The sequence below is a fragment of the Melanaphis sacchari genome, unplaced genomic scaffold (genome assembly GCF_002803265.2).
Source record: "Melanaphis sacchari strain LSU unplaced genomic scaffold, SCAv2.0 Contig221_pilon_pilon, whole genome shotgun sequence".
Taxonomy (NCBI): Eukaryota; Metazoa; Arthropoda; class Insecta; order Hemiptera; family Aphididae; genus Melanaphis; species Melanaphis sacchari.
Window position 1 is genome coordinate 1,264,657 of NW_020271098.1, and position 16,626 is coordinate 1,281,282.

The following is a 16,626-nucleotide window of genomic DNA, read 5'->3' on the forward strand; positions in this document are numbered from 1 at the left end:
TTTCAAATACGTTATTTATGCATTTTACAAACCACAATAATCTAAAGTCCATTATTCCAAAATATAATTTTAAAAAACTACTGCAGTTTTATCCACAAATTAATTTATTAATTCATTTTGATATGAGATATTCCATTTTTAAGACTCCATTTTAAATTTAATTTGTTATTGTCTTATTTGTGCTTATACTTTATAACATGATAATTCTTAATTTCCTAAACAAGAATATTTTCAATAATTTTATAATTTTTAGTGAAATATATTTTAATAAGTAATTCATTTCTAGAAACTACAAGCATGTGCTATTTAAAGTAAACATTTGAACTAAAGTTGAAATAAAAAATAATTAAAATATATTGATATTTTGATAGCTACTTTGGCATAACACAATGTAAATACGGACTCTTGTATGCACTTATGCACTTGTACTTATTTACTACCTATTACTTAAATAGACTAGGTATCTATGAAAAATAAATCGATAATTTGTAGAAAGCATGTAGTTAGCAATAGGTAGTTATTTTTTTTATTCATGCATCGTCTGTTGCAGATAAACAATTTAAGTAGCTTGGCAACAAAACGAAAATAATATTGGTCCGTAACTACGACAAATCGACTGCTCTAGCTCCGTTGATGTATAAGTTATTTTTTCCATGCAATTTTATACCAAATAATAGACATATCTACTATTACCATTTTAAATAAATAATAATATAATGCCTATCGATCTATTCAGTACTAACAGTACTTCACCATAAGCAATTGGTAAGAATATTTTTATCCTGTAAGTCTATGCAGCATATAGAGATTATTTGATGAAAACTTATTTAAATTAACCCTATAAGTTATAACTGAATGATAATTCAACCAACAATATTTTCTGAAAAATGAACAGTGTTAGAATCCATTAGGAAAAATAGTTTTCTGAATTGAAATTATAATAAAGTTTTAAAATAATCATAAAAAGAATTTAAAAAACATATTTTTGTTCTTATTGATTATCCATTTTATAAAAAAACATGCCCACAAGACAGGGTATTGTATACACTGTACACTTGACATTTTGGTTATTATTATTTATTTATTAAGTACTAAGCAGTAGGTATCAAAATTATATATCTACCTACCTATATGATAAACCTATATTTTATTAATACCATTACAATGCATCTCTTTAAATTTATTTATGTCTAGAGACATTGTAACCTTGTTATGATAGATAAATTTCTACAAAAAAAATAGGTATACTGTTTATATATATATATATATATATTATTTTAAGTCTAGAATTTATGTTGACAATATAAATGCATTAAGTGTCAAAGTTTACATATTTAACATGATGCTATATTATTAAAATATTGTACTAAAGTATAATATAATAATATATAATGCTATATATTGTAATATAAATATTCTGTATGATATTGTATCATTAGGTTTAATATTTGTACGTTTTATTTTTGTCAAAACACAAAACACAAAATTATAAAATACTGTTATAAATTATAATAAAAAAATCATAACTGACAAATATGCAAAGAAATAAAAATTAATAAAAAAAAAAGAAAAACAAATTTTATCAAAATATTGAAATTTATAACAATTATATCTCATAAAATTTTCAAATACTATACATACCTTCAGCTATATGTAGTTGGTATCTATTTGATTTTTATGCACCTATAATCCATATCCATAAAGTACAACGGCTAACTAGTGCCACCTATTATTATTATTTGAATATTTATACATACTTTGTTCAATCCAAAATAATAAGAATCAGAAAACTATTATGTTTAAAACACAAAGGGACAATATGAAACTAAAAAAATTTATAGTGTTGAACAATAAAATAAATAATTATTAATTAAAGTCAATTATTTTTATTATAAATTGTTTTATTGTTCAATTACTACTTCAATAAATAATGATATAAGTAAGCTTTACAAATAAATAATAATAAATTGTAATCACAATGTTTTCTTATTTAGTAGTTGGGCTTTCATTAGGGCCAATTCATTGGCATTCTGTTCAACAAGCTGCTCAAGTCCTCGGACCCTCTGTAATATCAATTCACACATGTCATGACATGCGGTTGGATTTTGAGCTCTGATAGTTAACTCAGCCAATTGGCTATTTAAGTGTGTTTGATGATGAAGTAGAACTGTCATCTATAATCAAACCAAAATAATAAAGTTAATAATTAAAATTTTAGGATAAATATTAATAAGAATGTCAGAATGTTAGACAAACTAATGCATATTTGATATTTAAATGAGTATAATTATAATTGTTATAGGTGACTAATTATATATAACAAAGTTTCAATAAAAAATTTAAATAAAATTGTTATAGGCAAGCAGTTAAAAATGCAAAATATTTATTTGTTTAGGAATTTTGTAGTTAATTTTCTTCTACAAAATAAAAATAAATAACATTTACCTGTCGAACAATTATTGCTAGTTTGTCTACATCAGAGTTTGAATCCAACAGATCAGCCACATGTTGAACTTCTGCTCCCAAACAACTTTGCAATTCATGGTGTACTTCATCATCGGTAAGCTTATTTAAATAAACACGGAGGGCGAGTCTTAAAATTTTACACTGAAGTGCACACCTCTATTAACACAGTTAAAAATTATTCATAAATAAAATTTCTACATTTTTATATCATTAATAAAATGGAGTATTAAAATTATAACAACAAACATAATAATGTATAACTCATATATTTTGAAAACAGACAATTAAAAATTTAATAATTTGTATACCTAACTTTACTAGTTTAAGTTAGGTAGCTATACATAAATTTAACAAAATATTCATTTCAATTTTTATTTATTGTTGGTGCAAACATTTTCACTGACCACTATCATAGGTACTTTTTTCATGCAAAAGTTAGGAGGGGACATATCTCCTTTGTCTTCTTCTTTTTTTACCTCAACTGCCAATCATTATCCTACGCCTACATAGTGCTCTATCCTCCACCCCTCCTTAATTAATAGCAGCTATTTTCATGCCATTCACTATATTATCTAATATAATCTTTTGTTTTATCTCCCACTCCCTTTCTCCCTCACTGCCACACAATAGCCTCTCCTTATAACTAGATATATCCTCACTCTATATAATTTTAGAAACTGTATTGTGTAATTTTTTAAGATAATGTCTCTCATATTAATATGAAAATATCATCATTGTTATTAATTTTATTTAATTATGTGTACTTTTAATGTATTTATATTTATTTCATCATTACTAATAGTATTAAATTTATGAGTATGAGCATCTTAATAACAAAATATCTAACCTAACTTAATCTAAAAAGTTGTTTGCAATGCATTAGAAATAAAACATGCAATTTATTCCATGGGCAACCTTATTTATAACAGCACAATATACAGTCCACTTAATTCATATTTCTAAATTGTTTCATTGATATTTTATTTTAACTTATTCAATTTAATAATAAACTACAGAGTTATAAAAATAAAAATATTTATGATTATAAAACAATATCATGACTTAATATCTAATTTAAAACACTTGAGCACCTATATCAGCGCTTATATTTTATTTTTGGTAGACCAGAGATGTCTTAAAAAAATTTGATGTAAATGCATCCCCTGTACTCCCCTAAATAACACTATTGAACTTTTGTACAGTATCAAAAAATTAAGTACATAAATAAAATGTACATATTAAAGAACTCTTAGATTGATAAATAGGTACTAAAAATGAATGCATAATAGATTTAAAAATAAACTATTGAAAATATTTTTATAATCAGTAAGAAATGAAATTATATTTGATTGTCATTTTATCCAAATTATATTATTAACTTACCTGTTCTGCAGAGAGGGACATAAATTGATCTTGAGGCACAATATTGAATGGACAACCTAATACCTATAAAAATAAATAATGATGAAGAAAAATTAACAATAGTATATTCTTAAAAATATTATTAGTATTTTGTTTTAAATTTAAACAATCAAATTCTTTAAATATTTAATCTTTAATTAAAATTGGGTGTTAAAATATTGCTTATTAAGCAATATTCAAAAAAATTCTATAAAGGGTTATAAAAATAATCAATTTTTTTTAAAAAATTAATTTTTTTCCATAAAAGTTTATAATATATACCTACTATATCTTAAGTTTAAGGATTTCATCATCACTAATTTAAATAAAATAATGATTTTGAAAGAACATTGAAATACTTTGATCTATTAAATAAAAATTGAATAAATAAGAATTTTTGTTAGACCTTTCTTTATATAATTTGAAATTTATTGTACATACATAAACACAAAATCAAAATATTTCAGTGTATTTATAGGTCATGTAATTAAAAAAAATAGTCATACTAGTTAGGTACTTATTATTTTTATTACATAACATAATTAACTATAAACAATAAATATTTAATTAATAAGCTAATATTAACTTACATTTAATCTCAATCTCAGATTACATAAATCTTCATATTGCCTAAATAAGTTCTGAAAAAATAAAAATCACTGTATAGAATAAATAAATTATAACAAATAAATAAAAGGTATATTTGTTTTTTTATAGTAATTTGTGACCTACTAACTAATATTAGATTTTTTTCAATAATTAAGACTGGTAAAAGTATTATCCCTCACACTAAGATACATAATACTATACTACAATAAACGATGGCAGCGAAGGAGTAATATTGTTTACAAAGATCCTCCTTTGCTGTCGGTTATCCAAGGAATAAAATATGTATAATACTTTATAAATTTATCATTTGAATACATGAGTAAAAAAATAAAATACAGCTAAAAATAAATTTTTGTGTTAATTTTATTGAAGATACATGTAGTCAATTAAATAAAATATCATTTAAACTTAGATTTTCTATCAATTTTTGAATAATGTAGTAATTCATACCTGCACTTTTTATTTTGTTAACTAATTTAACTATACAAAAAAACCTTAAAAATTAATAACTTCTATTAGAGTTCTATCATTGGATGGCCTCCTTTTTTTATTATTTTTTCGGCCAATTACTTTTATATGTCTTATTTTTTCTTTGTATATTATATATACTTTTATCAAATTTGCTTAATGAACATTTATGTTTCAGCATATGCTGTAATTAATCACTTAAAAAAAAAAAAAAAAGGTTACTGGTTTTTCTATTTACCTTATTAATTCTACAAGTAAAAAAAGAAAATTAACTTTTAACTTAAACCTTAACCAACATTTTTCCATTTTAACTTAAATTATTCAGCAATAGCACAACCAAAGTGACACTAAGGAATGCATTACTACCTCCAACTTTAATTTAAAAATTCAAAGTTCCAAGTATTTATAATTTTAAATATCTATTTAGTTTTGATAAATATAATTTAATGTTTAAGAATTTATTATCAGTTTACATTGTTTCTTTAATTTGCATTTCAATTTTTTTATATTAGTATAAATTCTATTATGCTGCAAAATCTATCTCGGGAGTTTAGTAAAACTTTTTAAAAAAAAATTGACTTGCCCAACCATTTGAATATCAACAAATCTTTACAAATATTATGTGAATAATGAGAAGAATCTTGAATGTAAATAACAAGAAATTTTGAATCACTAACTTTAAACCATAAATATATGTATAAGTGTGTATAACCTTTATAGTTTATGTAATCTTCCCTCTAACAATGGTTATTAATACTAACTCCCTTCAGAGCATATGCAATTTTAGTACTTTTTAACTTATCTGGGCATCACTAAATATGATCAAGTTAAAATAGAAATGGATAAAGTTAATTGACATCATTAAAATTAACTAACAAAATACATACTTGATATTAAAAATTACATGACAAAAAGGAACATAAAGAATTTTAGTTTTTAATTAAAATGGAGATCATTTTAAAATATTCTAAAATATGTATAATGTTTGTACATTCTTTTTATTAATAAATATGATTCTCTGTCCTCTCTTCAATTAACCAGAAAAAATATGTTTTTAACTTACATAGACTATAACTGGAGTGTTAATTTTTTTTTAGTTTTGATTTCAAAGTATTAAGATGTGACTTGAAAAATTACTGATATAGACTTATGCATTAGTCAGAAAACTATTTTTTTAATTTTTTACAACCTTTTACTGGTCATTATTTAATTTTTTGAACAAAATCTTGTAGCTAGTACATTAAAAGAATGCTCATGGCATCAGTTTTAAAATGACTGCACTAATCCTAGTACACAGTCTAATCACCTAATTATCCAGGTACATTATAGGACCCCAATATTTTTATTTACATTGACATCAAGTTTAACAAACGTATACCTTTGCAAGCCCAATTATAAATCATTGTACTCACAGACCAAACATATATTAAATTTAAAGTGTTTATGTATATTATCTAGTATAATACTCAAAATTAATTTGAGATATAATAACTTACTTTAGAAGAAACATCTTCATTTGCTGTTAATTCATTTTCATTTAAGGATATTAAATTGATTTGTGCACATGATGTATCAGCACTATCAGATGCTGCACCTGAATCAACTTCTGAACTCGCTTTACTAACATCCTGACAAGGCTCGACTATAGATAATAAATCTTCTAAATCTCTTTCGGGACTATAATCTTTATCAAAAGGTTGATTTGAATTAAATATAGGACTTAATTTATCCATTTTTATATCATTATTATGTATATCAATTGACAAGCTATTTTCTTGTTGAAACTGTGTATCCGAATTTGCTGATGATGATGAATCAACTTTAAATATCACATTAGTATCTTCATCTAAGTGTGGAGAACTCTCTTGAACAACAGTTTGAGCTTGTTCGTTAATTACTTTTGTGTCAAACGGTACTGGTAAACTGAAATTTATAAATCAAATTACAATTATATTAATCTTTGAATAGTTTGAATACACATTAATAAGTGACATGTATTCAAATAATTGAGAAATTAGTTTTAAAAACATTGACAAACTTTTCACTATCAGCAGTAATACTAGATGGCGGTGTCTCTATTAAAGTACCATCACGAGTTAACACAAATGATTGCTGACCAATTATTAGTCGTCTTGACATTTCTGGAGACTTGTCACCACCTTGACTGTCAAGCCATTTACGATTGTCTGGAGTTAATACACTACCAGGTGTACACCTATAAAATATAATAAAATATTCAAACATAAATAATTACAGTAATAAATATGTTACATATTTGATTATTTTAATTGTAAGGCATGTTAAAATATTTATCTTATCTATAATTTTGTAATTATTTATTATTTAAAGACAGTTACCTAATGTTTATGTAAGTTCATTTTATCATTTTTTTTTACAATTATTTTATTACTTAACCATATTTCATATTTGTAATAACTACTAACAAGAAAATTATGAAGAAATAAATTTTAAATTTACATACCACTGTTATCAGTGAGTTATAATATATTAGCAAAAAAAATATGAAACTATTTTTAATTCAGATAATACAGAATGCAGGATACAATTTTTACTACTGTATTATACATTTATGCATCATAATTAAAATTATTTAGGTTTAAATTTAAAATTAACACTATTAATTATTTTAATATGTTTAGTTACATGTCAATAAAAATAATAATAAATACCATTCAAATATAAAAATAGTAAGATTGATTATTTCTCATCAAACATTTTAGACACATTATACAAATCTTCTGTATCATAATTAAGTAAAGTAATAAAATATTATGTTAATTATTCACTTCTAAAATGATCATGGATATTTTTCTTAAAGATCGTTTCACTATTGAATTACTATTTAAAGATTATTAAATGTCTAAGATAGAAGAAATTTTGAAAGGTTTGTTAATACCTAATTTTAGTAAGAATATTTTCAGCAGCTTTATTAAATCGATTTGAGGTTTGTTTTGCACTTGATTTTGTTAAATGCATAGATTTAGTTGTTGGAACCATGACACTTGAAGAACCTTTTGGGCACGTCATATCGCGTTCGTGTTCTCGAAGTTTTTCCATGATTTTTGCAACTATTACTGATGGGCTCGCATGTGGTGGCCCTATAAAATATTTATGAATTAGAATTATACATTTAATAACAAATTAAATTAACACACAATATTAATGCAATAAGCCTGCTACAAAAAATATTGATTTCAATAATTTGCTTTGTTTTTTTTTTTTTTTTTTTTTAAATACTAAAAACGTAACATTTTGTAAATAAGTAAATTATAGTAAAATTGAAAAAAAGTTATAAATGTTGGTATAAAATAAATAAATAAATTGTACTTTAATATTTTTAATTTACATACTATTAATTATCAATGAAAAAAAATAATTATAAATGCTTTGTATAAAATGTGATAATTAAGCTTTTCTAACTAGATATTAGCACAAGGTGAAGCTTAATATTCAGTGAATGTCTATAGCTAAAACAAACTTATTATATGATCTAATACAGTCATTAAATGAGAACAAATACATTTTAATAAATGTGCATTTAATTCTTAATTGTTTGCAATAACAATACTATACTAGTTATGAACCATAAAAAGTATTTTAAATATGATACTTAACAATACATAATATGAAAGAAAATGATTTAAAATAAATTTATTTTAGTAAATTAAAAAATTAATATGGTCAAAGTATAAATATAACTTTACTACTTAGTGATTTCCTTAAAAGACTAGTACTAGGTTGCATGAAAAATTGATTAAATTATGATTCAATAAAATGTAATAGATCAATCACCGACCACTAATTTGTGTTTTAAAAACCATTACTTTATTATTAATTTATTAAATATTTAAAAATTTTTTATGCAATCTGCCAAAGACCATTTTTATTGACACTAGTAACTTAACAATTAATAATACACAAAGATTTAATAAATAACTTTTAATGAGTTAATTAAAAATGTATATTAAATAATTAATTGAAAATAACGAATTACTCAGTAATTAGTACATTAACATTAGTTAACATTTTTAACATAATTAACAATAACAAAATCCTTAAACATCAATCGATTTTATTAATTTATTTTATTGTTTAATATTTTTTCAACTGTAATAAAAAACTTAAAATATTTTTACAGTATTTTAGTAAAATGATTATAATTTAACAACTAAAATAACTTCATAAAATATTTTAAATTTATTAAAATTATTCCAGATATGCCATTTAGGGGTGGAAGGGAGTAAGGACACTCTGACATCTTTATTTTTTTTTACGCCTTATTAACATTTCTTACAAATATACAATTTACAAATGGGTGCTGATGGCCAACGTATAAATCATGATGTTCAAAATATTATGTATACTAAGATATATATTATTAGTATATATGACAAAAGCCATTTCAAACTTTCTAATTATTTTAATTTATTAAAATATTAATTATATTACTCTTTAACCCCTATACATGTACAATACATACATAAAATAAATGTATGTATTACATAAGATATGTATATCTTATGAAAAAATAGTAACTTAATAATGAAAGAAATTTGCCTGTTTAAATTTTAGCCCCATTAATAAAAAAATTAAATTATGTCAATGTATTATTATAAACAATTTATAATTCGTGGAAAGAATAAAAATAAAAATTGTATTTGAAAAATATTTAAAATACTTAGTAAATTTGATATATCAAAAATGTATTTCATCAATAAAATTAAAAGTTAAGTTTATAATATATTCAATGCTACTTCTAAAGTTATAACATGCAATAAAATAATAAATAAAAATCTATACAGCAACAAAACAATCAACAAATTTGGCACAACAGCTGTAAAATGAACTTACATAATATAATTGTTTACTGAAACACCTGTAGATTGATGTTCCATCAATGTACCTGAATGAAAAGATCTTCCTTCATTAATTTTTATTAATGAATAAAAATGTAAATGGATTTTTAACTAAGAACTTTATAAAATACCAATATAAAATGTAATAAACTATAAAATAAACCTACCAGTTAATCCACGGTAACCCCATAATCCAGATTCATACATATAAATGAGTTCTTGTTGGTATTTTAAGTACTCTTCCACAGAAACCCCCTTTAGTTGAGATGGCTGTAAAAACCGCTTGGGAACACGTCCATACTCTCCATATGTAGTTGATTCAATTCCGCCACCAAATCCTAAGCCTAGTAATATTTCTTCAGGATCTGGTTTACGATCATTTAATATTTTGGAATCAAAACTAGAAGTTTGGCTTTCAGTTTCTGATGGTGCACGTACAATATTACTTTAAAAGAAAAGTGAATAAAAAAGAAAGATTACATATGTTTAAAAATACCTTAACTAATAAATCCACCACTTTAATTTTTGTATATCCCCGTTCATAATCATAATTATTACTATACTATATCATTATAATGATTATATTAAAACTATTAGTATTATTATTAACTATTAATTATATAGTATAGGTGTTTCAGGTGTTTATAAAGTTAATAATTAATTATGCAATTTTTATATACCTATTATTTAATAAATTAAATAATATAAATTGTAAATCAAATATTATGATTCATTATTTATGAGTACATACTAATTTATTTTTCAAACATTTAGATAATGTAGATTAAATTTCAAATATTACATGTCATGTGGTCTATTTAAATTTAGCTTCAAAGTTAAAAATTCCAAACAAAAATAAAAAATTTTGAATTTTAAAGCTTTATACCTAAAATCTATATATATATACCTACGGATAATGTTATAGTATTATTTGAAATGAGATTTTGATAAATTCAACATATTATAATTAACATAAAATAAATGAATATTACCTTTCAGTTGTTACAGTGACACTTGGAATAGTTCCAACTCTAGATAAGTGTCCAGCTACAAATAAAATTAAAAAAATTTGAAAACTAATATTTTATAAAAATAAAATATATGTTTAACATATTTTGCATCATTAAAAATTAGTTGTTTAATTAATTATTTATATCCAATTTTTTGAACATATCATAAAGTGTAAACAATACATTTTTAAATAACATGTTATTATTAAATAGTTAAATTTTTATCAATATAAATAAAAATTAAATACTTAAAATATTACCTTCTGCTCCTAATGTAAGATTATCAACATCCGAACTATTTAAAAGTGTAGAAGATTCTACATTATCAAAATCTTCTCTAAAAATAATTAGAATGTAACAAATCAATTGAATTGATCAAATGCATTTTAAAATAAATAATTACTTTTGATCAACAGATGTGGTTAATGAATCTACCCATTCTTGTATAGTAACAGGACTCCTATTTCGAGGAATAGCAGAAGGTGGTTTTTTTAGTTGACCTTCATTAGTTTCTTGAATAATTTGTTCATTGATTACATATTTATCTCCCAAACTTTCTACCATTACATCAGGAACTTTTTCATTATTTTGGGCCATTTTAATTGTATTTTCATCATTTGATACACTTTGTAAATCTGCCAAAAAAATTTTAAAAAAACAGTTAGGACTTCTAACTATTATTAGGTACACCTATTACATATTGTGCTCAATAGTACCTAACAATACATAATTACAGTTTTAAATAAACAAATCAAAATTGTATCCATCACTTACTGAATTCATCAAAAATAAAATGAAATAAATATATCTAAACCTATAAATATTATAAAAGGGTTTTTTTAATGTTTAACTTATGCAACCAAAATTTTTGACAAAAAATGTTAAAAAAATCAATCAATTAATAATTATTTACTTATAAAACACTACAATTATCTATCAATGAATCCGATCAATTATATAGTTTTTTCGCTCAGAATTATCATACATAAAATACATGCCTAACCTATATTATAAAATATATTAATATTAAATACTAATAAGTAATGATTTGTGATTAATTTTTGCACAAAACTGAAGAAACTAAATTGTATTATTTAGATAGTGATTAATGATTATAGCTTACCAAAAATATTAAAATATATTATTAAGAAAAAGTAAATTATTTAGTTCAGTTTTCATATTTTTTTTATAAATTAACAAATGTATTTATATTAAATTAATTATTCACATAAATTAACTAGGTATATTACGGCAAGATTATTGACTAAAAATTACACACGAAAAAATAATTACAATTAAATAAAGTCAAAACAACTATTAACAATTACAATTTAACAATAATTATATTATTTGTATTTATAATCGCATTTATCATGGATTTAAGTATGTGATAAGGTCATACAATCTAGCATTGATAGTATCGTATTGCTTATCAATAGACAATAAGTCTCCTCTCACTTTACAACAGCATTCCTCAGTCCTCATCATCAATGATTTAAGATAATTATCTTTAAATCGTGTCATCAGCTGACATTCGACATTCTCATGAGCCATTATGCAATACTTCGAGTTTGAACTAGCATATTTTTTATATTAAACTTAAAAAATGGATAATCTTTCAAATTTGTTATCTTGTGAATAAAATCAATAAAACTGTCAATGAGTCTAGGTGAACGTTATGACTTTTTTTTTGAAAATAATAACATCCGAATTGGTTCTAAATTCTACTCGTTATACAATTATATTTAAAAATCATTGGTAGATAATTGGTCGTTTATGGATGTGGCGTGGAGGGGGAAACTTTAAGTTTTTGTCCATTATTAAAATTAGACAGGATCCATTCTTCGAATTACTGGCTAAATTGTCCTTCACAGCATTTATAAGTATACAAATTTAAATAAAGTAAATACATGAATAATAAAATTATAACAATATGTTTAGTTTAACTTTTTTTAAATTATTATACGTATTAGAAATGGACTATTTTGACAAAAAAAATAAAAACATTCCGTGGCCTGGGAAACCTAGCCTCCAGTAAAATTTATTTTTGAAAATTCTGACTCTAATTCACAAAATTAAATAATTAAATATTTCCTTAGTATTGTTAGTTGATATTTGTAAACGTTTTTGTAAGTACTAAGTATTAAAGGTACTAACTTACCGCTTGCATAGACGATAGACACATACTATATAGTAACATTCTATATAATAATATTATTATTTTAGATTTACGTTTATGCAATTTACAGGTACCTATAATTTACAGGCTTATGATGATTGATAAAAACTATAGACGCAATTTGAGATGTGCTTAGCAACCCACAATTTTTTTATATTATCAATAAATTTGTATTGGCTACTTGCCTACTTATATTATTAAATCATAGACATTCGAATAGTTTTATTTTTTGGATTTTATTCGTGTTTTATTAAAAATAAAAAATATTTGGTTGTAATAACTAATAAGAAATTATATATTATTAGCAATATTAACAACTGACAAAGGCTTTACAGTACGATAAGTTGATAACAAATATTTTATTATAAATGTAAAATAATTATAATTTATAATATTTTATCAATAATGAATTAATTGGTGGAGATGGAGGGTACAATGGAGGACAAATAAATTTAACACCCCTATACATTTAACGCACAGTCTCATTTGAAATAACCTGATAAATTGGAGACATCAGTGTTGAAGAAATGAGATAATAATATAAAATATATATATTATAATATTTATTAGTGAAAAACTTTTCCTAATTTATTATCACTTATGTTTAACATACATATTATTACCATTAAGTGTGTAGGTAAAATAGTAAGATTAAAATTTACTACACATAAATGATCATTATTCATTATTCACTTTGTTAAAAAAAAATTTTGAATTGTATGTATTTATTAGTAGTGTTTTGTGTTAATATGTTATTTAGCGGTCGAATAGGATTTTAAAAAAAAAATAATTATCTCCATATTTTAATTATACCACAGATTAAATAATTAATTTAATTTAATTAAAATAAAATTTAAATTTAAATTGATTTTACTTAATCTGTGATTATACAATTGGAATTATATGTAATTCATTTTTATTCTATAAATAACCTGTAAATAATTTAGTGTTAACAGAATGACAATAAAAAAAAAAATAAAGAAGACAATTATTGCCTATTTGTATTATTATTATTTATTTTAACCTAAATACCCATACAAACATACAGTAAATAATTAAAATATAAGTCATTAATTATAATTAGAGTTAAAAGGACTTCATACTTTAAAAATCATTAAAATATGCATGCATTTATTCCCTTAAAAATTATCATATATACTTTAAAATCATGTAAAAATGTTAATATATGCTCTTAAAAACATTTTAATTTTCATTAAAAAAACTGAAAATAAAATATTTATAAATAGTAGTGTAAAAAGAGGGGTTCTGAAGTCATCACCACGTCACAGGCATGGAGAGGTGGGTGGTGGTTGTGTGTAGTAGTGGTAGCTTCAGAATCCCCCTTTTTACACTACCATAAATTATTAAATTAAGTATTTTTAATTTAATTTTCACAATTTAAAACTGTACCTAGTCTAGAATATTAAACTAACTATAATAACGCAAGACGAAAATAGTTAAAATACCACTAACAGACAAATTGACATTAAACGACCGTAATCTACGTATTCTTTATCGACCGATTTTATGTTTTTTAAAACACAACAATTGGGAAGTAAATAGATTATTTATAATTTATAATATTAATCATTTTAATATATTTTTTCCAATTTCTAGAAAATGCATATTAAAATATATTGTAGGAAATTATAGTACCTATATATAAAATAATATTTTCTATCTTACACATTGTTTTAAATTGTTTACATATAAATCATCATTATTCATGATGAATTTTGTTAAAATAAAAATTTGAATTGTGTGCATTTTAATTGTAGTGTTTAAAATACTAAAATACAAAAAGTTATGAAATATTTACAAAATAATTATTTATAAGTCAATTTTAAAACCGATTTGGTTATATACGATTTAAATTTAAGAATGTGCCAAATCATCACAATTAAAAACAATCGATTTCCTTCCATATAATCGCATCCGAGTGTCCTACTTCTTTGGTATGTTTCATATCACACTTAAAGACTTAAACATTGAATGAGTTAAAAATTTAATTAAAACTTACTCTAAAAAGTTTCACTTTAAATGTCTTTACCGTCCAAATTCTTTAGTTACAAATTATAGCACACAGCCTCAATTTCAAATAAAACCCCTCACCATTTCAAAAAAACGTTGATGTCGTGAACTTTTAATTTGAAACATCACCATGTTCATTTTCTAGCTATCACTGGTTAGCTTTTCTACTCTGTTTCTTGATCAATGCGTTTATCATTGCTCTGATAACCCATTTACATTTACTTATTTTTTTTTTTTTTTTTAATTAACAGATTATATATGTTATTTTTATGAATAAAAAAAAATATGTAATTGAATTTCCAAAATACGCAAAATAAAAACTTATATTTTAAACTTCAAATATTTTAAAATAAATGTCTATTTTACTAAGCCATGTATTAAAAAATATTCAAACTCCTATAAGACTCTAATCCTAGTTATAATAAAGCATTTTATAGGGCACCGCAAATCCAAGACCGACACTGAGTGTGACATGTGAATGTGTTTTTTCATCCATGCAACATATTCCTATTATATAAAAACTTTGCTTAAGACATCTATATTTACAAATTTACAATCAAGCCGGTTTATGCTAATTTAGCAATGATTAATACATAAATAGATGCATTATATTATAATATAAATAACATTATTGAAAACTTTTCGGACAAATAAAGTAGAAAATCAATTTTCATTTTAAAATACTATTGCTTAATGCTTTTTTACTTATTAAAAAATTATTTTATTTAGCAATAAAAAGATTTGCAACTAAAAACCCTGTAGGTCATATTTGTTTAATATTATAGCGGAGTTTAAAGGTTTAAGAGCAACATGAGTTAATTGTGACATTGTAATCTACTTATTAATTTATATTATAATTATTATATTCAACTCATTTAAATATTCAACAATACTTTTAAGGTTTAGTTAAATTCGTTGAGCTTATTACTTTCGGTTTATATTTACATAATATGAAAATATCTCTATTACCTAATACCTTTAACTTTTAGGATTTATACAGTATACTTATGTCCCTATTTTTTTAATCAAATAATTATGGACTAATGATTCTTTCCATTAAATATCACAAAATTGACCGTGGTTTACTGTTGTCAATTTATACCTACTACTACTACTACAACCTATCTACGTACGACGTACCTATTCATAATAATTAATAATACCTACATAATATGTATGTTTGTTTGGATTATGCGCATTCGACGAGCATATTTATTTTGATAGGTACTAGGTATGTGTGTTTTCATACTCACACGATATATGTGTTTGTGTTGCATTCCGTATACATTATATTATATTGGGTTTGGATATAATTATATTAGTAGGTACCTATAGCCGGGCTATAGCACAGAACAGAGTAAATTTAATCTAATCTGTACGTAAGCCATGAATAATATATAAGTAGAGTCATTGTTCCCTATATAGTTGAAAATACAGGTTTAATACAACTAGAATTTGTATTTTAATAAAAACAGGAACCGGAAGTACGTTTACGGTTAATAGTTTTAAACATGTCAATTATTATTTGGAGTTAGGTAGGTATTCTGACACTGTAATACAATTATTTATAGTTCGATACCTACGA

The 16,626-nt window shown here is 23.1% G+C and overlaps 1 protein-coding gene across 1 annotated transcript; it reads right to left on the minus strand.

The window, feature by feature from the left end:
* Positions 1–1,908: 1,908 nt before the first annotated feature.
* On the minus strand, positions 1,909–11,988 carry LOC112594221. Its single transcript, XM_025338905.1, has 12 exons — positions 11,955–11,988; positions 11,235–11,466; positions 11,092–11,168; positions 10,814–10,868; positions 9,989–10,266; positions 7,862–8,063; positions 6,983–7,159; positions 6,441–6,867; positions 4,458–4,508; positions 3,850–3,912; positions 2,446–2,622; positions 1,909–2,174 (listed from the first exon to the last, which is right to left on the minus strand). The coding sequence occupies exons 2-12, from the start codon at positions 11,426–11,428 to the stop codon at positions 1,974–1,976; spliced, it is 1,902 nt and encodes a 633-aa protein (XP_025194690.1). The 5' UTR covers positions 11,429–11,466; positions 11,955–11,988; the 3' UTR covers positions 1,909–1,973.
* Between the last annotated feature and the right edge of the window lie 4,638 nt (positions 11,989–16,626).

Bases quoted from the DNA above. Each gene is read 5' to 3' on its own strand.
- LOC112594221 (XM_025338905.1), bottom strand. From the start codon at position 11,428: ATGGCCCAAAATAATGAAAAAGTTCCTGATGTAATGGTAGAAAGTTTG. The intron at 10,869-11,091 runs GTAATATTTTAA...TTTTATTTGTAG, and splicing joins TCTTACATTAGGAGCAGAAG to CTGGACACTTATCTAGAGTT. The intron at 2,623-3,849 runs GTAAGTTAATAA...CTGTGTTAATAG, and splicing joins TGTCCCTCTCTGCAGAACAG to AGGTGTGCACTTCAGTGTAA.